Below are 26,184 nucleotides of genomic sequence, written 5' to 3'. Positions count from 1 at the left end.
AAAATTGTTTATAAAGCCAACTTTTCAAAGTTCTGATAACTCGTTCGGCAATTGAAGCTTTTTTTGTGCTGAATGTTGAGTAATGATTGATATGGTGTTTTCTCATTAACGATGAAAATTTTGAATTATAGAACTCACTACCGTGATCAGATTGTAAGTTTCTCGGCACATGCTTTGCATCTTCCAACACACTTGCCATAGCTGCAGTAACTGAATCAGCAGATTTATTTTTCAACGGTTTTGACCATACATATTTTGAATAACAATTGATTACTATGAGTATGTATCTATTCCCGTTATTTTCTTTAGCATATGATTGCATTTCCATCAAATCCATCTGCCACAAGTCCGAAAATCCCTTTATTATTGTCTTTCGACGGGGAAAATTTCGACGCGCTGGCTTATGTATTTCTTTCACAATCTCCCATTTTGCATCACTCATATTACTCAAGATTATTATGTTAAGGATTCACTTCTCTACTGTTCAAGTGCAGGTTTAATTACTGACTGATCAAATTCATCAACTCGCTCAGTAAAAGTACCAATCAATTCAGTTATAACGCTAATTCACATTTCCACATTCCTCAAATCATTTAGTGATGAGTCAGTTTCACAAACTGATTCTGTGTTTATGACTTTGTGATTAATAGACTAATCCTTCTTCACGTAATTCCTCAATTATGGACAATATTTCATTATCGTGGCCGGTATGACCAGCCATTCGTGAACTCCAAAGTAATCGAAGGCGATCAATCAATTCTTCGAGTTTATTCCAATATACATAATCTATATGCTTATTTCTGATATATTTTTTTTGGGTTGGCGGTTTGATCATGCCAGCACCTTCTCTACTAGAGTTTGGCAGAGGGTTTCCATTGGATAATAGTGGTAGAATTATTTCACGATATTTCTTCCAATTATTCGATAGTAGACCCTGTTTTCTTTCATTATATTGATATGCCGCCTTTGTTAATTTGAGTATATCACCATAAGTGCTCATATCGGAAGAGGGAATATTTCCCGATGGTACTTTCATGAATATCAATTTATATAATTTTGGTGTGCCCTGATATGTGGCAATAGTTTTACCATTTTTCTTGAACACAATTTTCTCATCGATAAATTCCACATCAGCTACACCCATTTGTAAATTTCCCGTATCAGTGTTCATGTGTACTCCAAAGACTGTATCGTATGAGGGATTTCCTGATAGTAACTTTTGTATATGCATTTGTACTTCATCACCATTATCAAGTGCATTTGGTGATTCTGAATTTGAAGTTGACAATTGAGAAGATTGATGAGCCTTCGAAAAAGCACCTTCAAATTTTGGTTTCAACTCACTTTTAATTATAGTTTTAGCGGTGAATGGTGTACCACTATCTGTTTTCTGTATAACTCCATTCATTTGAGATAATCCTCCAGTATTGGCAGATATTGCTTTCAATGGTGTTATTATTGGCTCGTAGATTCTCTCGAGTGTTGATTGATCACCTTGGCGACTATTCTTGATATAATTGAATTTCTTTCGAACGGCATCCGTTGCTTCAATTAATTTTCTTTTTAAACATATTTCGTCATCATTTTTCCCCTCCATATTGTTTTCACTCCGAAAATGAGTACAATGAAGTGTTGTCTACACTATCCAGCACTTGAATGAATGAATTATTTCAAGAACGTCAAGGATATATGAAAGCGTCAAATCCTTTTCGATAACGTCCATCTAGCACTTCTCGATCCTTATCAATAACTAAAAATCCATATTTATCTTTCCAACATCTCGCACACATATCTTGAAATTGCTTGAATGTAACATCTGGTGACACATGGTCGGAAAAAATATGATTGAGATTCATATCATCTTGTTTGAACAGCACAATAAAATTTGCATTATCTCGAATCAATTGTTTTGGGACTCGTGAATATGTTTGGGCTAGATAGAAACAATCCACATTTTTATGACGACCCATACTGAAATATGATCGTATAACATCCTGTTTCTCACACATAACATCATCAAAAATGAATATCGAATCCGCTTTGGCATCTGACGGTTCTACTATTTCACCTGCGTTATTGGCGAAGGTGTAAAATCCCAATCCTCTAATTGGAGTTAGCACTTCACGTAAATACTCATATTTAGGTTGATAAAGAGATTTTGAATACAGATAAACATTTGCAAATCGTAATCCTAGAGGATGAGTCAGCAGAGAAATCATAACATTTGTTTTGCCACAATTAGAAGGTCCAATAATCAGTCCGCGAATGGATAGTGGAAGTAAAGATCCATGACGCTGTTTGACACCACTTCCCGATCCACAACCCACTTTTTCATCGAAATTATCGATGGAAAATTGTTGCTTTTGCTGTAGTATGCGCATTATATGACAGTTGGAGACTATATAAGCAGGGTTCCATATCGATTTCTTTATTTAAATGGGGGTTATGAACCGATGCAGATCTACTAAATTGCATTCGAATAAAGTTGGTAGAGGATTGGTAAATTCACTCATTAATAATCTACCATTCGAATTACACTTACCTGGCTATCAGTATTGCGGTCCCGGCACCAAATTGCAGAAAAGATTGGTGAGAGGTGATCCAGGTGTCAATCAACTGGATGTTGCATGCAAAAAACACGATATTGCATATTCACATAATCCCAACAATCTTGTAGCTAGACACATAGCGGATCAGGAACTTGCTGAAAGTTCTTGGAATCGATTCAAGGCAAAAGACGCTTCTATTGGAGAGAAAGGAGCCGCTTGGCTAATTACAAATATAATGAAGGGAAAACGTCGATTTGGTATGGGTTGCAAGTCACCATCCAAGCCGTCGCGCATACAAAAAAAACGTCCTATCAAGAAAAAAAAAGCTACAAAAAAATTAAAAGATTCTAAGTTAATAGCTTTTGGATCTGGAATCGTTAAGAAAGTGCGCGATGTTTTACACAAAGCGGGAGGAAGTGAATTTATTGTCAAAAATTCTAAAAAAGCAACTGAAATTGCATTAAAAGCTGCACGCAAATATACGCGAGATGCAGGTGGCAAAAAGAGAATTCGCACACCTCGAATCATACCAATTCCTAAAATTGGTGGAATACTACCACTCATTCCAATTTTTGCTGGTTTATCAGCGTTAGGAAGTTTAGCTGGTGCTACAGCTGGCATAACGAAAGCAGTTCAAGCAGCCAGAGCGAGTAGGGAGCAGCTGAGTGAAACAAATCGACATAATAAACACATGGAGGCAATTGCTTTAGGTAAACAAGGGAGTGGTATCTACTTGAAACCTTACCGTAAAGGATTAGGACTATATCTGAAACCTCAAAATCCAAAAAACTCATAGATTTGCTACCTCAAAGAGCTCTCTCCAACATCGACCTCATCTATCACGCTAAGAAAATGATGATTCCATATTTTCGGGGGGTATATATGCGTGATGATTTACCAAAATCAGGACCACGCCGATATGAATCTGCTATAGTAAATCTGGATAGTCGACATGGCCGAGGAACACATTGGGTAGCATACAGAAAAAGCGGCACTTCTGTGAAATATTTTGATAGTTTTGGTGATTTACCCCCTCCCAAAGAATTGATTTACTATTTCTATAAGGGATCAAATTCTATCAATACTATTACTTATAACTATGAGCGTAAACAACAATTCAACACAGTATGGTGTGGTCATTTGTGTTTGAAGTTTCTCCAGAACAAATCATGGAAATAACACCAGCACAGGACAGAAAGAGTATCAAGAGGATGAGTCATTCATTGATCGCATATTCCAGAGCACGCACTTTACGAAAAATGAGTAAAGAACAACTCGCTGATATGCCGAAAGAGGTGTTGATTGGGTGTGCATCACATGAAATTGCATCTGTATGGGATAAGTTACCACAAAACCTACAAAATGATATTGATGTGATGAAGTATCAGTACTGCCAAGAGCATTACAATGATTCCAGCGGCGGCAGCAGCTGTATTTCTGATGTGAATGATGGTCCACCTACAAGAAAAATTTTCTGTTGTTATTGTAAAGTGAATGATGTGAATGTAGTCACACATAGTGATATGGATAGATCGCCGAAAAAGCAACGATTACTCCACAATTTCTGCTGTCAGCAATAAAAAGACTTGAATCAGTGAAAATTCATCAGTCATGTCACGTACGTTTTCATTGTCGGGATACTCTAGCGAGTTGAGCGCCAACTTCTACCCTCCCATCGAATTGGATGCCACCAGTAATTATGGTCTGGGATTACATGGTTTCTACTCTTACAACTCCATATTTAATGTAGATGCTAAGAATAATGTTATCGGCTATTCGCAGACAATAAACTCACCCCCCACTATTATAAAAATTCCACCTGGGGCTTATGAAATTGATGAAATCAATAAGGTGATTCAAAGATTCATCAAATCCAAAGAAGTGAAACTAGAAAATGGGGATGAAGAAAATATCAACGAAGTATTTCTCCTACATGCAAACAACAACACTCTGAAATGCGAAATGCGCTCCAAATATTTCATCAATCTCAAACATGAAAACACCATTGCTGAACTTCTGGGGTTTGATAATAATGTGTTCGGTTGTGGTGAAACACACGAATCAACATTGCCTGTGAATATCAATAAGGTAAGAATAATTCGTGTGGATTGTAATGTTACAGCTGGAGCATATTCAAATGGTGATGAAATCCATAGCATCTTTGAATTTGATATTGATGTAGAGCCCGGTTACAAACTCACCAAAGAGCCACAAAATATTATATATATGCCAATCCAACCTGGGGGTCGTCAGTATCTCGACAATATCACTCTACGCATATTGGATGATAATGGTAAGCTGATCAATTTCAATGGTGAAAAAATAATAGTTAAATTGGAATTGATAAAGCTATAACAATCATCATTTCTCATATGTTGAATCACAACATCAACGACCGTCATAAGTGTATCACAAAAATGAGTGGAGGAAGCATCGATAAGTTTGGTCGCAGATGTAAGGCTGTTTCAAATACTGTTTTGCGAGGACCACCTGGAGCCGGTTTCAAATTGACTTCCGATGGAAACTTCGATATGGAAAATAAACGTTTGAAAAATATAGCACAACCTGAAGAGAGTACGGATTGTGTTAATCGTGATTATGTTGGTTTTTACATCTCAAAGATTAGAGGAGAAATAGATTCTGACATTGATAAAATTAATTTGAGATTAGATAGAGTAGAAACACATTCCTCATCTGTTAGAAAAGATCTCATTGCGCTTGGACTGAAGTTAGTAGAAACTGTGAGAAATTGTGAGCATATGGAAAAGGATATCAAATCGATGCAATCTGATTTGAAAAAACAACCCTCGATAAGTATCCAAACAATTGACCAAAAACGATGGTAAGCGATGATCATCTGTGAAAAAATCAATATAAAGCTGAAACTGATAAAATAGTAACTCAGTATTTATTACTTCCCAGCGCTGTGCAGATGATAATATTTGATGAAGATATAAACTCTACAAGTATTGTAAAAAAAAATGGGATTGTGCTTTAATAGTCATCGATTGCAGCAGCGGCAGCTGATGAATCAACGTAATGCATTTGGTGGAGAGTATAGTCATGTGCATTTAAAGGAGGGGAAATCTAAAAGTCGATTCATTCCACATATGTTAGCCAAACGGTCAAGATATAGAATAAGTGCTAGTAGCGTGAACTTTCTCAAATCCATTGGTTTGAAGGTGCGATATAAAAAATAGTAATAACATGGCTACCATCACCACAAGTGATAAATTGGAGGTATTCGAAGAGCCAATGTTCGACCATTCCCTCATTAGCCATCATGAGCATACATATAAGCCGTATGGTTCACCATATTACAAAAATTCAGATGAAATAAGAATTCCAATCAATTTTCAAGATCTTATACTGGATATAGCAGACAGTTACATTTATATCGAGGGGAAGTTCACACCATCTGATACCACGAAGCAGTGCTACCTATCCAATAACGCCCTCGCTTTTCTCTTCGATGAAATTCGCTATGAAATGGGGGGTGAACAAGTGGTCGTTGTTCGAAAACCTGGTATAACTACAACAATGAAAACGATGATATCATTCGGACAAACACAAGCAAATTCACTACTACCGATAGGATGGGGTCTTGATGTGAATAAACAAGATATATTGGATTCCGTCAGCAATGTATTCAGCGGCAAATTACCCTTGAAGTATCTCATGGGTTTTGCTGAAGATTACAATAAAGGGATATTGAATGTGAAGCAGGAGCTCATTTTGATTATAGCACGCTCATTCAAAAATTCATTCATAGGAGAAGTTGATGCAGATTTAGAAATCAATAAAATAGAATGGAGAATCAGACACATTGTGCCGGAAGATCGCCAAAAATTGAAACTATTGAATCGCATCAATAAAAATTCTAATAATGCTAAAGTGAAGGTGGCTTATCGTATGTGGGACCTTTATGAATTACCCACACTTCGTGATACATCCTCAGATATATGGGCTGTGAAGACAACCAACAGTCTCGAAAGACCACGATATATCATTATCGGCTTTCAAAATACTAATCAATCCGAAAATATATCAAAAGATGTAACTAAATTCTCACATGTGAATATTAATAATATTCGACTATCTCTGAACTCTGAAGTATATCCATATGAGCGTTGGAATCTGGATTTCGATAAGAAGTTAGACTCATCAGCCTACTATGCATATGAAAACTTCCAACGCAGCTACTACGATAAAATTATGAGTGAGCCGATGATGGATATTGGCAGCTTTCGCAACAATCCACTATTCATCATCGACTGCTCCCATCAACCCGATGCTATGAAGTCATCCACTGTCGACATCAAAATAGAATTTGAAACACGCAAGGTGAAGTTTCCAGCAAACACCAAAGTATATGCACTCATCCTCCACGATGCTGTTTTATCATATAATGCTCTTAACGGCTCTGTTCAGACTGGATTATAATAAGATTGACATGTAATTCATCATGAAATATTCGATAAATAATAAAACAATCAATAATTATTTTGTGTCTTTTATTCACTAGATATAGGCAAATATGCAACATTATTTTATTCATACCATATACAACAGATTTCAATTATTTACATCACCATCAGTTAATGATTCTTCCAGTTGTGGGTTAGGACTTCGCGGTTCCAATTGATATTTCTCTATAATATTCTGCGGCAGGTATGTGCATATATCGTAAAGAAAATGTTTCAAGTCTGCTTCAATTATTAGCTTACAGAAGTCATCCAAATTCCTGCTTCCATACGAATATTTATGACACAATGCCACACCAAGTTCATACTTTTCACTAAGCTCCAAAAGTTTTCGCACCTCCTCAGCATCATAACATACACTTAAATCATAATTTGATGAATGTAGAGCGTCAAAACTCAGATCAGCCATTTCCCAAGCCATTTTTCTTATGGCAGAATCCAAATCCACAGCTTCCGGCCACTCTTGTGCTGAATATTGCATCCACATATTTGCAGGATGAACAGCTCTGAAAAAACACAAATCACATTCATTAGTTTGGGAGATATATTGTGAATGGAAAAAAAACACTCACTTGAAATTTGACCATGATTGAAGCGAGAGAGTTGATACATATTTCATATAAATAAACCATATTTTCACTATTTACAAAGAGAATAAAGACACAATCAACACCATCAATCTAAAATATCAAATTTTACCAATGAGCGGGTCTTGGCACCAGGATAATCCTGAGAACTTTGACCCATATATGTAAAAATGAATTTAGATTTGGTTGAATTCACTTCATGAATAATGTCCTCTGTGAATTGCTCTGTGACACGTTTTGGTAGCCACGATTTGAAGGAAGTATTACTTTCCTCATCCAATAAAACTACTTGGATGGATTTACCATATCGTGTAGAAAGCATAGTCATTTTTTCAATTTTATAACCCTTATCGACAATCAATGATGTTATGGATCTCTGCTCTAAAACTTCATTTTGTTGATTAATTGCAAAATTAATCTTTTCAATGTCAAATTTCAAATTATCCATTTCAAAAAAAATAGTGAAAATTACAGTTTAAGAATATAAAAAATATGTTCACCTCTATGACGATGTCAACACTCACTACTTGGATTGCTAGTTACTTCTCGTTATCACCTTGAAACTCAACAAATACTAATCACCTATTCGAACACTTGAGATTATATGAACTGAATGTGAAAGTATGAAACTCCATACTTATAGAAAAATTATCAGGAGGGAAGGGGTTCAAGGTTACATCTTCTTTATATTTGAGCTCATGTATCAAGGGCAAAGCCGGTTGTCTATCCACACTTTGTGTTTAAGGTCATATGACGTGTTCCGAGGTCAATATCGATCAGAATTTTCTCCCAAGGTCATATGACGTGTTCGTAGCTCGAAATCGCTTAGGAAATTTCCAAGGTCATGTGACCATGCAAGGCCAAATCACACACATCTCAATGCCAGTCATGGGCGGAGAGTAAAAAAGGGGTTTCACCTCATCATGTTACACACAACTCAAGGTCAACTCATAGGCAGAGAATAAAAAAACGAATCAAGGTCACAGTCAGTGGTGTGTATCTGGGGGGGCATACCCTTGGGAGGAGGTCCAGACCCGTCTTTCCCCCTCTACTCATATTACATATGCAATTGACAAATTAAAAATTGTTATTATTAATATAAATGAAATAATATCATTCAATTGTTGACATAAAAATTGAAAATTATATAAAAAAAAACTATAAATGAAAGGTTCTATGTAAGATACAATCCTTGATGAAATTCAGAGAGTTTTCATTAATGTCACACACGTTGCATAATAAAGCTCAAGGTCTCCGGATCTCACTCCTGTAGATTTCTTTCTATGAGGTCATTTGAAGTCTCAAGTGTATGAGATAGAATCACCAACATTGACAGATTTGAGAGAGAATATCATGAGGCATTGCAAAGAAATAACTCCCGAGATTCTCAACAATGTGAGGGCGGCAATGAAAGCTCGTTCGTACCAGTATATGGAAGTTGGTGGAAACGTTTTAGAACATTAATTATGAAATTTTTGCTCCATTGTCCAGTCATTTTGATTCAAGAATTGATGAAAAGTATCTTTTTCTGATTTATTGCTTCCATATTTGACTCTTGAACGAATATTCAAAAATGTGACCTCCTGTATAATTGTTGACTTTTTTATTTTTCCTGCTAATTATTGTTTCAAAAGTTACTCAGGGTAACTCGTTTTCAACTCAAATAATCAAGCTTCAAACCATATGTTCTATATATACTTTGTTGAAATCTGCTCATCATAGAGCATCTGATAATGCGAAATAATATATGGTAATCCATTAAAAATCATTGATGACATGCTCTGGGGGTGCGATAGGGGAAGTAACATCAAATGTGAATATGTCAAAATGTATCCCTCTGTATACTATTGTACGTGTATTTTTATTTGTACATTAATGAAATCAGAATGAGAAGCACTATTTTTCTGTATGAAAAAACGATATAGCGCCCATAATAGAAAAAAGTTGATGATGATTGCCATAGACGATACATCGGATAGTAAATCTGAACATGAAAACGTGTAGCTGACAAAAAATATCAATGAAAATGTGTTTTTGGTTTTGAGACTATGTTGTCAAATAACGCTAGTAAAAATGAAAACAAAAATTCCGATTTTCAATTTTTCCGGAAATGCTCGGAGTTTTTTCAAGTCTCAATAACAGTATTTTGTTAGGCACAAAAAACGCAACTTTGCCCTAATTCAAGCTTCGACGTATCTCCTGTAGTTTAGGAGATCCCAATGCTGAGGATCGAATTTGAATTACTTCTTTAGATATAGATGTTGATGTTTACCTGAGTTTTTTCTCCTCTTTTGTCTGTTAATGATCAAATGTTCGGAACTAGACTGACCCTGCTCGAATCCATTTCCTACTATATAGGTACAGATATTAAATCAGTGACATCATTTGAGATATTTGTCAAGGCTTTCTGTGAAATATTGACATTTCATGACGTTTCGGCAAAATCCCACTTGTCATATTCATGTGTTCTGATTGGGAGCTGAGAAAAATCAACCTCCATATTTGCAATTTTTTTTCTGTTCCTACTAATTCATCTGAATATTTTGGCCTTGTGATAATTATTATTTTCAATCATTTCAACAATTATTTCAACTGTTACTCCATAGATTCCAAATCAACTTTCCAAACAAGTCCAAACTTGTTCGATAATTTTGGTTATGTTCGGAGCTAAACACTGTTAACTTCCGTGACGACTATTACGGCTGATTATTATTTTTATTAAGAGTAATACAATTTGCTAGACATCACTGGTCGTAAATAAATGGAAAATGTAGATGGTTTCTATTTTCATTTGTTTGTCTGTCAGTATTGACTTTAATCAGCAGAAGTAAGAATTTAAGGTCGATTACCAAACACGCATTTAGTCTATCAGCTCACAAGAGTATCCCGGAGAAATTCTTATTCAGTTTTAAGTTAATTCGAATTGAATTCCGAATAATCAGCGGCAAAGTTGCTCTCTACTTCAAATCAACTATTTGATCGAATAAGAAATGGGTAGAACATTTTTGTTGAAATATTAACCCATATCTTGAAACATTTTTGTTGAAATATTAACCCATATCTTGAAATCAACATTTTTATTCTTTTGAACTCGATGTAGGTGAAATTGTATGATTAATAATACCTACGCTTCAATGTATCACATATATTTCAGTATTACCTTCATTTATTTATTACACTTATCATTCAATATCAATATTTCATAATGATATTGAATTTTATTAACGTTATTATGATTGTAATGTAAGTGCAGCAAACTATCGCAAATGCTTCCAAAATGTATAGTTCTTGCTGATGTATCTACGTATTTTCCTATGTAAAGGATGTCATCTTGTGCATTCTGACCTCCAACCACAGCATTCACTGTCGAAGTCTCCAATTCATGTCTGAGTACATGAGATGACGTTGGATACCAGGCTAACTTGTCCTTGTTACCAGAACATAAAACCTGGAAAATATGGATGTTTATATTGAAAAAAAAACTAGAGTGTGAGATCTGATCAGTGCGTTTGGTGTAGAGTGAATTTCAAAATTTCCTTATGATGAAAATTAAAGAACAATATCAAATTCTCTAATCACGCATCCCCCATTTCTAAATGTCAGAATATCAAACCAAATTCCCTATGTGAACATTTCGAGCCTACTGTCAAGCATTAATTCAGGAAGTGAAAATTGTCAAAAAAATAATTCTTTTGAATCCAACTCCGTTGATGTTTCAGTAGCAGATACGCGTTCTTCATTATCCGCACGAATATAGAAATCAATGTTGTTTGTCCCCACTTGAAATCGTATAAACCGTAACCAACTTGTAGGAACTAAAGTTGACAATTTCGAAACTTTGAGGGAAAATAGTTCATCATATTTAGATAATTATCAACTTAATAATTGACTTGGGAAATTTCCATGACAAAAAAATTTTTGTTTTTTCAAATCAACATGCAAGCATTTTCAAAAGACGTTTCGTCTCCCAAAATAATATTGGTTGGAATATCATTTCGTAATTTCTCATCCATGATCCATGTTTCTTTATTATTTTGTCTAGTGCACTATTCAATGAAGTCATTTCTTGTTACAGATCTGAATCCTATATTTGGATTTATATCCTGATTCCATTTGAATATTTTGTCACTTATTGATTCTAACCTTTCCACACGAACCCTGGCTTGTAGGGTTTAACGAATGTGTTATATTTGAATAGCTGATATTATTCATCTACCTTTTTTCCGAATTTTGTGAATTTCTATTATGTTTCTCTGTTGAATGCCTAAATATTTCTTCACGACTTCAAAAGTGGGTGATGATATTTTTTTTTCAAAAGGCATTCAATCCAACTTTAGTGAAATATTTATTTGTAACACAATTTACCTATTTATCAACAATACTATTGGTCAAGGCTAATTTTTTTTCGTGTTAATTGAAACACCGAAAACGATTGAAGCCGATTTTATATCATCGTAAATATATTTGGAATATGTTCCAATAATTTTTAATTTCGATGACCTGCTTCCTACAGACGCAAGATTCACAGGCGTTATGACATTGATTCTCAGGACTTCTCAAATGGAGTAATAGTAAAAAACGGTGCGGCGAGTCGACGTAGTAGTGCGCGGGTAGCAAAATTAGAATTTGTTTTCAGTTTAGTTTTAGTTCAGAATCAAGAATTGTTTTTCTACAAGGGTCACTGCGCAAGGCTTTTGAAAGAGTAGTTGTCCTGCTCGCGACCCCCCAAGGCCGCCACTGGAAACAAGTAATGATGTTTCCGAAATAAATTGAGTTGAGTGTGACTCTGAATTTACCCGAATTTTTTTAGTAGTTTCAAGAATATGTACTGAAATCAAGTTTTTGATGAATAATAAGAAAATAAGAGCAAACAATAGATTATATACAAAATGTTCTAGAAAACACAGTATTGCTAGAGAAACAAAAAATACTATTGGAAAAATTATGATTCAAAATTGAAAAAGAGGCGAACAGAAAAATTTCGAAAAATATTAAGTGATGTTCTCCCTACGGATTCATCTACAAGGCTAATTAGTTTGGTGGATGGTGGTGAATGCTTACAGAAGTTACCAAAACGATTTGATTGCAACCATGCTAGTAGAAGGAGTTGAATCAGAATTAGTGATTGTTTTGTCTTTTCCAGTAGGAAAGGACAGATCAACCCGTTTATGCAAATAGGCGGATTCATGTGATGATGTTGTGACGAAACTGTCACTTATCGAGTATTTTCTTCCCACATGAACACTGGTATTATTCATTTCCTTTTTTGTGCATTCAGCGAATTTATATTATGTTCATTCTCTGTTGTATACCTTACTAATTCTCATGACTTCAATAATCGCAAAATACACAGAAATCTATTAGATGAAAAGTCATTATTTTGAAAAAAAAGTGAGTAATAATAATCTCTTCCAACTGCAGTTGAATATTAATTTGTAATAAATCTTACCTACCTATCAATAATACTATCTGTCTTAGATGATTTTTTTCCGTGTTAATTGAAACACTTCTTGAAATGGGTTCTATTTTTCGTTAAGAAGACTTGTCCGCTGACAACTTTTGTACTATTCTATTCTATTTGATGAAAAGCCATCCTTCTGAATGAAAAGTGAGTAGTAATATTCTCTTTCGAAAGGCATTTTATCCAACTTCAGTGAAATATTTATTTGTAATACCACTCACCTACCTATCAACAAGACTATCGATCTAGATAGAATTTTTTTACGCGTTATTCGCAACACATTTTGGAATAAATTCAATTTTTGGTTGAGAAGACTTTACCGCTGATTATTTTAGTACTATTCAGATGATAGGCGAAATTATTTGAAAATAATTACTAACCGTTATTGTGTGTGATGAAATATCACTGATTTCAAAAAATTACTGTTTCACAAATTCTGATAAAATTGCCTTGAAAAAAATTAATCATAGTTGTTCAGAGAATACGAAAGGTTACATTGAACATTTTTGTTTGAGAAATGTTTGAGACATCATTTAACATTTTTTAAACATCAAGAGAAGACACATATGTTACGGCGTGAAATAAATATATTTTTCTCGAAGGAAAATGTTCTGTTCATCAGTAACTTGCGTTTTTGAAAAATTTTGTCTTTTGAAAAAAAAAATTGAGAGAATTTTAAAAGTTACTTTTTACATCTTTCTTCAAGATGGAAAGTCAAGTACGATCCATGTCCAGATTATTGAAAAATGTGTATATATGTATTTCACGAAGTAATTTGTCCGGTAAAGTGAAAGTTTGACTTTTCTACACCTGTATGAAGTTCTTAATTACTCATCTTCATTTTTTCAGATCGTGGAAGGTGAAAACATGCAGAAAAGGTTGATGAAAATACTGATTCCTTCACAAAAATTTCTTTCATTCAAAATATGGGAGACTGACATGATCAAATATGGTTTTTGTTCCATATTTCCCTAATCAGTTTTGATATCGTAAATATGTTTTCACCAGATGATATCCAAAAATTATAAATGTTTCTTCATTTAACCGTTCTTCTTTCTTTCATTACTTCAAAATCATTCATATATCCAAACCTTCATCTTTGGTTATCATCATTAAAGTTTCCGTTGTTGACGGCCTACAAAGTCTCGAAAAAATACCGATTCATATCAAGGATACACATTTCTGTCAGTTGTTTTTTTTGTATATTTTGACATATTCTACACATTCAAATCATTATTGGTTGAATTGATTTTTGAATCTTCTATATCATCCTCTTTTCAATAAAATTGTTTTTACGAAGAACTAGCTAGCTGAAATAGCCTACAAACGTTATTTTGTATATAAGAAGTGGAATATTTAATCCTGCAGCTGACGTGTGTTAGTTTTGGAGGTGTTAAAAAATAATAATTATTTTCCTGGAACTCATATGGCGAGTACAAAACATTATTCTCCATTACGTCTCATCAATTTTGCAATTACCTCATCACCAGTCTTTTACCCATTACCAGTGCTTCAAGTACTATTTTTCTGATTATTGGATAAAATTTCAAAAAACGGGGTACATGGGAAGTTACGGCACATTTATGTACTTATGATCAGAGATTACAAATTTTATAACTTCTTGAGAATGTTGGTCAACCTGTTTGATTTTTGTGTGATTTTTTTCTAAAACAGCTTGGGAACTTGAAACTATATGAAAGAGAAAACAGTGAAAAAAAATTAATTTTGAACTAATTTTTCAAAACTGATTAAGTTTTTTATAAATATTTTTAATGTGTTATAATGTCTCATATTTCAGCAAGAGAATAATGAAATCTATTTGAGAAACTTTTCAAACAGGCATATTATTTAATACATAATGTGCTACCTTCAAAGCATGACTCTTCTGCGGTATGAGCGTTGAATTCATATGGAAGGCTGAAACATTTATTTGGTGCTGGTGAACAAATGCCTGCCCGATGAAAATACCAAGATTGGGGGCATAAGCTTCGACAACGTAAGAAATTCCTCTGTTATCTCGAGCCGTTATAGCATCTTCAGGTGGAGAATCACGAGTCCAAGGTCTCCAGTAGTATTCTAGAACCAAAAATAGTTCGATAAATTATTGATTTTGGGATTGAAGGTTATCAAAATTTTGATTGGAATAATTCCAACTCGGTTCCAGGTATACCATCCAATTTATGATTTTGTGTTCTGTTTTGTGGAAGCTGCGAACTCTTCAATCCATCCTAACAATCCCGATTGATATTTTAAGCGCGCACGCCAATATAACGATACCGTATGCTGCTGGATATGAGATATAAAGAGGATGATAATAGATTTGATATTCTTCGACGAGACAGCGAGTCATAAGGGTAGCCACGTATTTTCAAGATGTTCATAATAGATGAAGAAAAGACAGCTGTAAGTCCTTTCTATTTTTCGTAAAACTTAAACTAACCGTCATGTATTTCTATCAACTTCGTAAAGGAATCTTCCCAGACAGATATGTGGATTGAATTCCAGTAAAGTCGAGTGAAATCAGACTGACTGAGTCGAATCCATGTTGAATTTTGCCTTGTACTAACTACACTGTTGCTGCTCGTCGCGGCCTGGGCTACTACAAATTCGAAAGGTTGGCCGCTCAGAATCCTTCGATATCATCCAATGTCGTCATTAGGTGAGTCAACATACCAGAGAGCTTTGAAATATATTCAATTTATTCATTTCTTTCTTTGAAATTCTTTAGCTTCCTATACATTCAGAGAAAAGCTAAAAGCAAGAAAGTTTTTTTTAAAAAACTAATTTTGTTTTAAAAAACATTCCATGATCAATGATTCCTTCAATTCCCAAGATTTTCAATACCCTCGCTACGTTTCTTGAATCGAAATAGTTTTCTTTTTTGAAATAGACTGTTTTTCAATTAGGAAATGGAACAGCAACTACTGGCTCATTGAAGTTTACCAAGTCCTTCTTTTTGGATTATATACTGTTCCAACTACTTTCGAAAGGGTGATAATATCGGTTTGGAGGAGTGTACATATTGGAATAATTTTTATTTAAAATATAGGTTTCATATGAAAAAACTTGATAATTTTTACAGTATTCAGTGATTGGCAATAAAACTTTTGTATTTATGATTCTTTACTAAAAATGTTTGAAAGGTTTTTTTTCTTTAACCAACCGTCATTCCTTCACGAACGACAATCCTTAGAATTCTGAGCTTTTGCGAGTTGAAAATTAACGATATTCTTTTTAACCTGGAGTTACTAGCACGTATCAGACGTGTGCATTGAAAATAAAAAAACTGACAGTTGGATTCGAACCAACGTTAACTGGATTGAATGAGTAGAATGAATATCTCACGCTAGCCAACCGGCTACTGTCCGACCGAATAAAAACAAAGAATATTTTATTGGGTAAAAATTACACTTTGTGTTGCACTTTATTGAAATTCCCAATCCACATTTCAATCTTAGAGAAAAGCAAATAGGAAAACATTCATGGGCAGAGCACCAAAAAAAATATAAACCGCAGACACGTTTCTCTGGATTATTGACCATCATAGTACGGTTTTTCCATGAATATACCTTCATTTAATTCATATATTACACTTAGATAAAATAACAGCAGCTTACCTCCTTCACATTTCACCTCTAAGGTTAGACTGTATGTAATGAAAACAATTATTTTAAGAAACATTATCACGAGAGAATTTATGGGTTATTGTTTTGAAAAAAAAATGACCACTGTTTTTATAGTAAAATTGTTGTTATTTTAAGTTATCTTTATCAAATTGGCAATTCTTTTAGTACCGCCTGAAAATTATTATGATCCATAAAAAATTTGAAACAAATGAAATGAAATATTTTCAATCACATTAGGATTTACCTCGATGGCGCATTTTCTGATATGGAAATAAAAATAATTCTTTTGTAAACTTTTCAATTCACCGGAGGTTTGTTTTTACAAATTTTCGCGTATTGAACGAAGAGTGAAATCTCGCTTCTTGATACGTAAAAGCGTGCAAAAGGAAAAAGTAAATGAATAAAAACTTATGGATATGTAAAGGAGTTGAATGTTATATGATAACTGAACGCTATGGGTATTTAAAACACTTTTTGAAGGAGAAATGAATCATATTAACAATTTTTTATATTCCATGAACTATTATGAGCCCTATGAAGTTGATGAAAATGAATGATGAATCATACCAACAAATACTCCATGAATTGATAATAATAATATTGATAGCCACCGCGCAGTTACGTAATGGGTATAGTACAGAGGTTCCTGACGCAGGGCCAGTCGCGAGGCATCCGAGATCCTGATGAATTTTCCCTCGGCATGTTCAGCATATTATGCGGTCTCAATCTCTTATATTCATCGACATAAAGTGGCCTGAGGAGTGGTTGATTACCACTTACGGCACTTCCACGGTATTGACGAGATACCGGTGTTGCCTTACTCTCTAGGGGATATTGAATGCGATGTGAAAAATGAGAAGTGCCAAATATATCACGCTGACTAGCCTGATGTAGATTTTCTCGAATATCCCTTCCAAGTAAACAGTCGATAAAATTGATAATCACTGATGAAGAAAGACGCCTTCACAATCAACCTTCTCGGGGTACGGGGCAAGTTGGTGAGACCCATAACCAGATTTTTCTATCAGATGACGAACTCAATGCCACTGGATGTTTTGAGAGGACGCATACGTTGAGATGTAGCCTGATACAATAAAACGAGAGTAGTGAGTCCTTGCGGAGAGGGTACTTAGTAGGAATTCATGCTCTGTGCCGCTTTTTCCATCCTGGTCTGTTGATTGAGTAGTGGTAGTGACAGCTCTACCATCCGTAGATGCGACTGGAGAAGAGACTTGCATCATATTCCCAGTGGAGCCAATCAAAACACACAGGGCGCTCCACCGAATTAGGCTTCTGATGCCACAAGAACTGGGTCGTTTGGATGCGGAGGTTTGGGATGTTTAAACACTAGTGGCTGACACCTGGCAAACTGAAAAACCGCCGTGTATATAGCCATTCAATGGCTAATCCGAATTAGAGATTCGTAAGATTGGGTGGCGGATACACAAAAGGCTAAGATGGAGGTAGTGGGACTACAAAGGGACAACGTATTCAATGTGTGATGGATTACACGGCGACCAATAGGCCTTTCACGTCCGGAATGTGGCGAATAGTCGGTAAATTACGTCAGGGCATGCTCCTGACACAAAGAACTATTATCTTGATGAGATACGAACACTAGTGGCCGCTGAAAAGTTACTGGCAAGGCGAGCGGAAAATATCGTAGAAAACCTCAAGTGTGACGGGAAACCCTTTCGGTTGTTCCAAGAGACTCCGCGTGTTGTGAATAATTTGCTGACCGCTGATTAGCTGATATCCTTTCGATAGTATATTTATAAACAGCCGCAACCACTCAACTTGCAGTTTGAAGCTTCCAGTAGGGAGCTTCGATAGCCTGAGCCCAATTAACTGCATAAACCGATCACCCCGGATGATGTTCAAAGAGGTCTTGAGGGACCCAAGAACTTTGCTGCTACGGGCCAAAATCACTTATTGTTTGAATAAACTGATTATTGTTCGAAAAAACTACCAATCTCTCACCGCCTTCTGGCCGGAGTTTTTAACTTCTGGCTGGAAGAAAAGCAGAAAGCAGCCGGTACCGGTGGCTTGACTTGAGATCGACCGTCTTCATCTCCAAACACGATTCCTGGGAAGGCCAATAATATGCCTAAATTCGTATTGTGTGTTGTTTATGATCACCCTATATACACCATTACTTACCGCAGTTGATCGAGTGTTCGAATGGATATATGAGCGAGTTTGTCGAAGAGAGAACCTGCTCATCGATAGATGAAGAACTCAGTATAAGCGTAACCTTTGTATGGCCTGAATCGACTATGGCATACATGAGTACATCTTGAATTTGCTCAAGTGCCTTGCGGATTCCGACGAGATAATGTGATGCTTTGAACAACTTATATCTCTCTGCCGGACTCATTCAATTATAAAATATGGGCAGGCTAGAGTCCAAACGTAGTGAGTCATTTCCAGAAGGAGTATATGTCAGGACGGAGACATTAATATGGATGATCTCAAACTTCGTGTCTCCAGAGAAAAGGATCTTGATCAGTTCTTGAGGGTAAGTACACGCATGGTATCGGTATGAAATTCGCCAAAGTGCATTGACCCATCTCAAAAAACGGCGATGTGAGGATAACGAAGAGGATGTGCAGCTAATAGATGAATGCCATCTGGATACTGGAGAGAAGTATACTTGCCTCGATGATGAAAAAAAGCGTGGTCCGCGACCATGATAAAGCAGGAATTGGAGCATTTCTCTCTAGGGCAGCTGCGAAAAGGATTTGAAGCAGCTTTAATAACTTCTAATTATTATATGAGGACGAAAGCGCTCGCATATAACCAAGAAAAAACTAATCCAAAGGGACAACGAGCACAAAAAAGCATTCACAAAACCAATACCATTTAAATGAAACCTCGCAACACACTCCACATCAAACAAACATAACTTTCCCCCAACAGAAAACAACAAACTCATAAAACAAGTCAATAAAGGAAATCGTATTAACATCTGAGAAAACCTGAATCTTCATATATATATATATATATATATATATATATATATATATATATATATATATATATATATATGATGTGTTGTTTTTCCGGGTGTTCATCCGTTGTGTACTATTCGATAGTCGACGTTTCGCCATCATCTCAGATGGCATTATCAAGACGAGTTACTGCTTCGCTTCGAGAGGTGTAACTGATGTTAGGTTCTTCTTGTGGTGTTTTTATACGGTTTCGCTTGCGTAAGTTGTATGGATTTGTTACCTGCTTTTCCACCTGAAGGTTGTTGATGGATTTTGGTAGTTCTCCTACCTGTTTTTCTACCTGAGGGTTGTTAATGGCTTCTAGCGGTTCTCCTACCTGCGATGGTTCATTATCAATTTGTGGTTGTCTTTGGGGGTTGTTTTTAATTATTGTTTTCCAAATCCTTGGGATGTTTAGTGAGTCATCCTTTTTATTGATGAGGCCTTGCTTTTCGATTTCGATAGCTTCCCTGATTTGTCGAATTCTTGGGTTTTGCACCTGTGCTATCTGTTTTGTGGACTCAAAATTAATCTTGTGACCTGTTTGTAGATGGTGTTGAAAGAGGGCAGAGGAGGTTTGTTTTGTTCTTATCGAGTTTTTGTGCTCCTGGGTTCTGGCAGATATACGTCTGTTGGTCTGACCGATATATTGTTGTCCACAGACCTCGCATGTGATGCTATATACTCCTTGGTTTTCTAGGGAAATTCTCTCTTTCGGTCTGGGCAGCCAACTGGATATCGTTTTGTGCAGTTTGTAGGTTATCCGAATGTTTTTACGTCTTAGTATTCTCCCGATTTTGTCGGTCACACCTTTGATATAAGGTAGTGTCACAGATTGTCTGTCGTGTGGAGAGTCTTCTGTCGATCTAGTGGATGTTTTTTGGTTCTTCTTTGTCTGTCGATGGCCTTTTGAATGATCTTTGGTCCGTAGCCATTTTGTCGCAGAGCCTTTGTTGTCTCCCCCAATTCTGTTGCCCTGTTTGTTGGTTCTGTTAGGCGGAAACTGCGGGATATTAACGTGTTGGCTACGGATTGTAGCTGGGTAGGGTGGTGGTGTGATGCTGCTTGTAGGTAGCGGTTGGTGTGTGTGGGTTTTCGGTAAACTGTATAACCCAAGTTGCCAGATGGTTTTCGTGTTATGAGCAGGTCTAGGAAAGGTAGCTGCCTGTTCTCCTCTCTTTCGGTAGTGAACTGGATGCGGGGATGGATGTTGTTCAGGTAGGTCAAAAACCGGTCTAGTTCTTGTTTTCCGTGGGGCCAGATGATGAATATGTCGTCTACATATCTTTTCCACAGGGTTGGTTTGAGGCGGGCGTTGTTAAGTGCTTCTTTCTCGAATAGCATCATGAACAGGTTTGCGATCACGGGCGATAGGGAGGAACCCATCGGAGCTCCCTCTACCTGTTTATAGATCTGGTTGTCAAATATGAAATAGGTGTTCTTAAGGCAGTGCTCTGCTAGATCTGTGATATGATGCGGAACGCTATGATCAGTTCTAATGGTGGCTAGGGCTTCGTTTATGGGTATACTCGGGTAGAGGGATTTTATGTCTAGGCTGGCAAGGATGTCGGTGTCGTTTAGTTTGATGTTTTTAATGATATACACCAAGTTCTCTGAGTTTCTCACATAAGATTCTGCCAGTTCCGTCTTTGGTTGCATCATTTTGGATAAGTATTTCTCTAGATTTTGTGTCGGTGAGTTGATGGCACTCACTATTGGTCTTAGTGGAACGTCCGTCTTGTGAATTTTTGGAAGGCCATACAACTTCGGGCATTTGCGTGACTTTTCCCGAGGTATGGTTTTCTGCTCGATTTCCCGACCTAGCTTGAAAGACTGGATTTTGGCCTTTGTGGTTTTCTCTAAATATATCGTCGGGTCTCTGGCTGATGGTTTATAAGAACCGTCTTGGAGGATGTTCATCATCTTTTTCTGATAGTCCGTGGTATTCATGACTACTGTCATGATGTTCATATTATGATGTTCTTGTTATTTTCCAAGTTCTGAAGGGCATCTCTTTCTTTCCTTGGTAAGTTGGATTTGGGTGGTTTTTGTGTTTTTAGGACATGTGCAACTTCATGTCGTATATCCTCTGCGGTCTCTGGTGGCATGTCTTGTAAGGTGGCTTCCAAACTGGAGATTATTTCCTCATTTGAGACTGTTTTTGGTGTGATGGCAAAATTGAAACCTCTACTGATTACGTGTGTTTCGTCGTCGGTGAGAGTGTGATCCGAAATATTATACACTACCGTTTTGGTTTCGGAAGTCGTGTTGGACTTGGTGGTGTGTCCGAGATGCTCAAACTTTTGAGCATCTCGGACACAGGCAGGTAATAGCTTATTTAGAATACAGGTGTATTGGTGGCCACTTCCGTAAGAAATTTAAAAAAATGTTGAGATATGTTATATTTTCTCTGATAAATATGATCTCATGAATACATTCAATTATCCATAAGCCGAAATCAGTGAATTTTCTCTTCATATTCTCTGTAAAATCGAAATAAAACTCATATTTTCAGTAAATTTATTATCCAACAGTTTATGGGTTGGTAATGAATCTAGTTATATCCGTGAATCAACAACCCCTTATTTTAATTATAAATTGTCATTCAGTATCTCGTAGAAAGTCAAAATGAGTGATAACGATAAAAAAATTTGTGCTATCCCACCAGATATCACCGCAAGCAAAATCAAAAGGAAAATTCGAATATAATTTCGAAAATTTTATGAGTTGTAGAGAGAAGAAAAACATAACTTCGTTTTCCGAATACGTACTTCTCGTTTATTTCGAAGATTTAGGAAAAACTTTGAAACCATCATCATGATGGGCAATTTACTATATGCTTAGAATATCAATAAAAATATGGTCATTAGCAAATATTCCATATTCCACGTTCCTCTCTAAAACGCAAATCTGATGGTTATAAAGCGAAGAAGTGGTCGACGCTTACCACTGAAGGAATAATTAATTCATTCAATTCTATTCTTTTTGCAACAATTTTTGAAATACTAAGAGCCAACATAAAGGTTGAAACTGAATTATTTAACGTCACCAGCTAATAGCCAATCGTATTTCATTTGCCAGACGCCTCTAAAGCAAAGCCCACTTTCGATAATTCTATGAACTATAACAGCCAAGCAAAAGGATTTGAAAATATTTTTCAGACCAAAAACTTCCTGTTCGAACTCGTATTTGAGGTTATCATTTTATTTAAAACTCTCAATCTCAATCAATATATTTTTCCTATAACCTGAGTTCGAATCCCACTGCTGAATATAGGTTTATGTAAATCATATAATTATATATTAGTGTAACTATAAATGTACATAATTGCCACCAAGTTTGAATTTATTCAATTGGTTTCTGACTGTCTGAGTCAATGAGTTTATTATCCATAACCATAATCGCAAAGGAATATATTTTACCATTACTTTCTACGGTCAGTCGTAGAAAATGTATAGTACGCACCTCGAGGATAAGACCAATTACGTCCACTCACGAATTATCGCACTCGGCTAACGCCTCGTGCTTACAATTTTTCGCTCGTGGGTAATTGGCTCCCTGTCCCACTCGATACGTAATACACTAATTAACGGTTTTGTTCAGTTTGCCGTGTTTGTTTGTTTGAATCAAATTCAGTTACTGAAGTTTGACCTCCTTCTTGTGGACATATTGATCTGATATTTGATACACACATTTGGTTTTGATGACGATACAATTTGATGAATTTTGTATCATTGTTATTTCAAGATGGTCGCAGCTACAAAATGGCAGATTACATATTGCTTCACAACTAACTCAATATCGGTATCAAATGACAGGGCTTGACTAGTAGCAAAGTAGAACACTTTGAAAGAGATGCAAATTCAAGATGACCACAGCTACAAAATTGCAGATTACATTTTACCTTATAATACTGGGGCACTAACTGAAGTAAACGGAATGGGAAGAATTGAATAACAAAATTAGAAACTAGAAACTTTAGAATGGAATAAGTGAAAAAAATCATGCTAAGCGACTTATTAAAATATTAATAATAGTATGATGTCATCATAATAGTCATCAGATAGAAAAATAATAAAATCGTTGGGTGTAGTACCTACATATTTATTCGGCTAAGCCGACTCATGTGACCTTGAAAAATATGTCTGGTGCATGCCACCTTGAAAATTATGTATGGTGTATATGACCTTGAAAAATACGTCTGGTGCATGAGTGGTATGTGTACATCACAGATTATAGCCGGTTCTGGGCCTCCCCCCACCACTATGACGTATTGATTGCTTTTTTTGTTGTTGTTCAGTAACATCAAGGCGATGTGACCTTGAAGGGTCTGGTGCATGGATCGTTCAAAATTTTTCTCATATGAGATTTTGTGTGTGTGTGCGGGTGACATAGTGACGTCATTAAATTTGATTGGTGTGTGTGTGTGTGTGAGAATGCACGGTACAGGGTTTCATCATGTGCTTGTTTATGTACAAACATACGTCTGCATACTCCGAAGATCCTTCAAGTAATGAATGTTCCATCGGTGTGAGCCCACCAAGTTAGTAGTGGTGTGACGTCACAGCATCAACCGTTCTACGGTAAGAGAGCGAGATGTTCACTCCACGACGTGCGGCTGAGTAATGCGTATTCATCGGTGTGCCCTCACCTATCCCGATTCGATGAAGGTTGTGACGTAACGCATCGCTCTAGCCTCGCTATCGATGGTGACACGCAGACGGCCGAGGACTATGCTAACGTCTGCCCTCTCCGAAAGCGCAACGACCACTGTCTGTCCGTATCGACATGTGTTATCGCATCCAGTTGGGAGGTGGGCTTGGCTGTGACGTCAGGCATCTCTAGTGGGTAGCAGAGTAGGGTGAACTGAAGAGAGTTAAATAACGTGCATTTGTATAGATAATTTTGTAGAATCTCGTGAAATATTAATCTGAAAATTATCAACTTGAGCTGTGCCAAGGTATGTTAGGGCGAATTGGATAAATATAACAATTGACAGAAATTCTCCCTATTATAGCAAAATTTGACCTCACATTTTCGCTTTGAAACCTCATTGAACTATTGAGGCCCGCGTCGGACTGCAAAGTTAAAGGTTATAAAATAATTCGAGATAAGTAATGAGAAGAGTTCATTGCATGTATTCAAATGATTCAACATGAAACAAACCAATAAAGCACAAGTGATAAGAAATGAGAGTTCAGAGAGTGAATTCTTGTTACTTGCAACTATACAATGGAATTTAGGATCTGAATCTTGTGCAATGTTATATTCATGATGACGAATAAAAGAACAGTTATTATTCAGGTCTATTTTATGTACGGAAAACACTGAAGAGAGTGAAATTGAATTACAGAATACATATTCGGAAGAGAAATAAATTTAGTAGTATTTGGAAAAATGTTGAGGTTTGGTTAGAATTTAGAAATTGTCGAAAGAGACAACTGCTTTGATGAGCCGATTTTCTATAGTTTGTGCCTGTATTTCTTGGTCCCGTATGTCAAAAACTTGTCGATTTTGATATTGCAAGTAGCTTTTGCATTCCGTTTCGACCTTCACAGCATATGACATCCGCGTAACTATAACTGAAAAGTAGGATGTGCCATCACTTTCATCGAAAATAAATTAATTCACCTGTCATTGCCAGATTTACCCGTCAAGTTTGGTTTGACTTTGAAATGAATGCAAGTTTATTATCTGCCCCAAAACAGATGCGTAGAGTCAACACATAACATTTTACAGGAGAACAGACTGACATTTCTCACGCATATGCATGTCTAAAATGAATTAGTTATCACATACTTAATGATGATTCAAAATGCTACACTATATTTTTACTTGAAATATAATTTCATTACAATTTGAAGCGACATAGTAGATGATATTGACGTAACATCAACTGAAACGTGGGTATCGCCTTACTTTGGTCTCTTTTTTCCACAAATTAGCAAAATCTGATGGTGAAGTTTGGTTTAACCTTGAAACTAAATATTAGGATTTTCTCGAGGGTCGAGTTTTCATGTTTGCCGATGACACAACATTGTGATTTCCCCAGATCTGAATAAAATTGAAAATAAAACTAAACTAGTAATCAATGAATTCGAATGTTAGTGTAGAAACAATCATTTAATAAATAATGGAAATAAAACAACATTTATCCAGTTTTCAAGTAAGTATCAGCGCCCTTTCCAAATAAATCTAGGTTTAGAAATAACAGAATATACAAAATGCTTCGAAACACAACTTGACAATGAATTGTCTTTCAATAATCACATCGAATACTTGTGCACTTCTCTGAAAAACCTATTTTGCCTTCCTAACAATGAAATTAAATTTTTTGAGACATAATCTCTTGGATATATACTATGGTCTAGTGTATTCTAAGCTTAATATAAATATTACCATTTGGGGACACTCATCAGAAATAAATAGAATTTTATAAGGCAAAAACGCTTCATTAGACTAATTTTTGATCTCAAATACAGAGAAT

At 35.9% G+C, this 26,184-nt stretch overlaps 2 protein-coding genes across 2 annotated transcripts; both read right to left on the bottom strand.

Annotated features, from left to right (window-relative positions):
• Positions 1 to 10,750: 10,750 nt before the first annotated feature.
• On the bottom strand, positions 10,751 to 16,855 carry LOC111506059 (uncharacterized). The gene is made up of 3 exons (XM_023160989.2): positions 16,699 to 16,855; positions 14,949 to 15,157; positions 10,751 to 11,068 (listed from the first exon to the last, which is right to left on the bottom strand). Exons 1-3 carry the CDS (start codon positions 16,760 to 16,762, stop codon positions 10,787 to 10,789), a joined length of 555 nt encoding a protein of 184 aa, XP_023016757.2. The 5' UTR covers positions 16,763 to 16,855; the 3' UTR covers positions 10,751 to 10,786.
• On the bottom strand, positions 16,838 to 21,659 carry LOC141484820 (uncharacterized). Its single transcript, XM_074180257.1, has 2 exons — positions 20,810 to 21,659; positions 16,838 to 16,878 (listed from the first exon to the last, which is right to left on the bottom strand). Exons 1-2 carry the CDS (start codon positions 21,657 to 21,659, stop codon positions 16,838 to 16,840), a joined length of 891 nt encoding a protein of 296 aa, XP_074036358.1.
• Positions 21,660 to 26,184: the final 4,525 nt, after the last annotated feature.

Source organism: Leptinotarsa decemlineata, unplaced genomic scaffold (assembly GCF_025532065.1).
Source record: "Leptinotarsa decemlineata unplaced genomic scaffold, Ldec_3_MD MMD2_P_RNA_scaffold_2, whole genome shotgun sequence".
Lineage (NCBI taxonomy): Eukaryota > Metazoa > Arthropoda > Insecta > Coleoptera > Chrysomelidae > Leptinotarsa > Leptinotarsa decemlineata.
The sequence above is the reverse complement of the archived record's forward strand: the minus strand, read 5'-3'. Positions and strand labels throughout refer to the sequence as shown.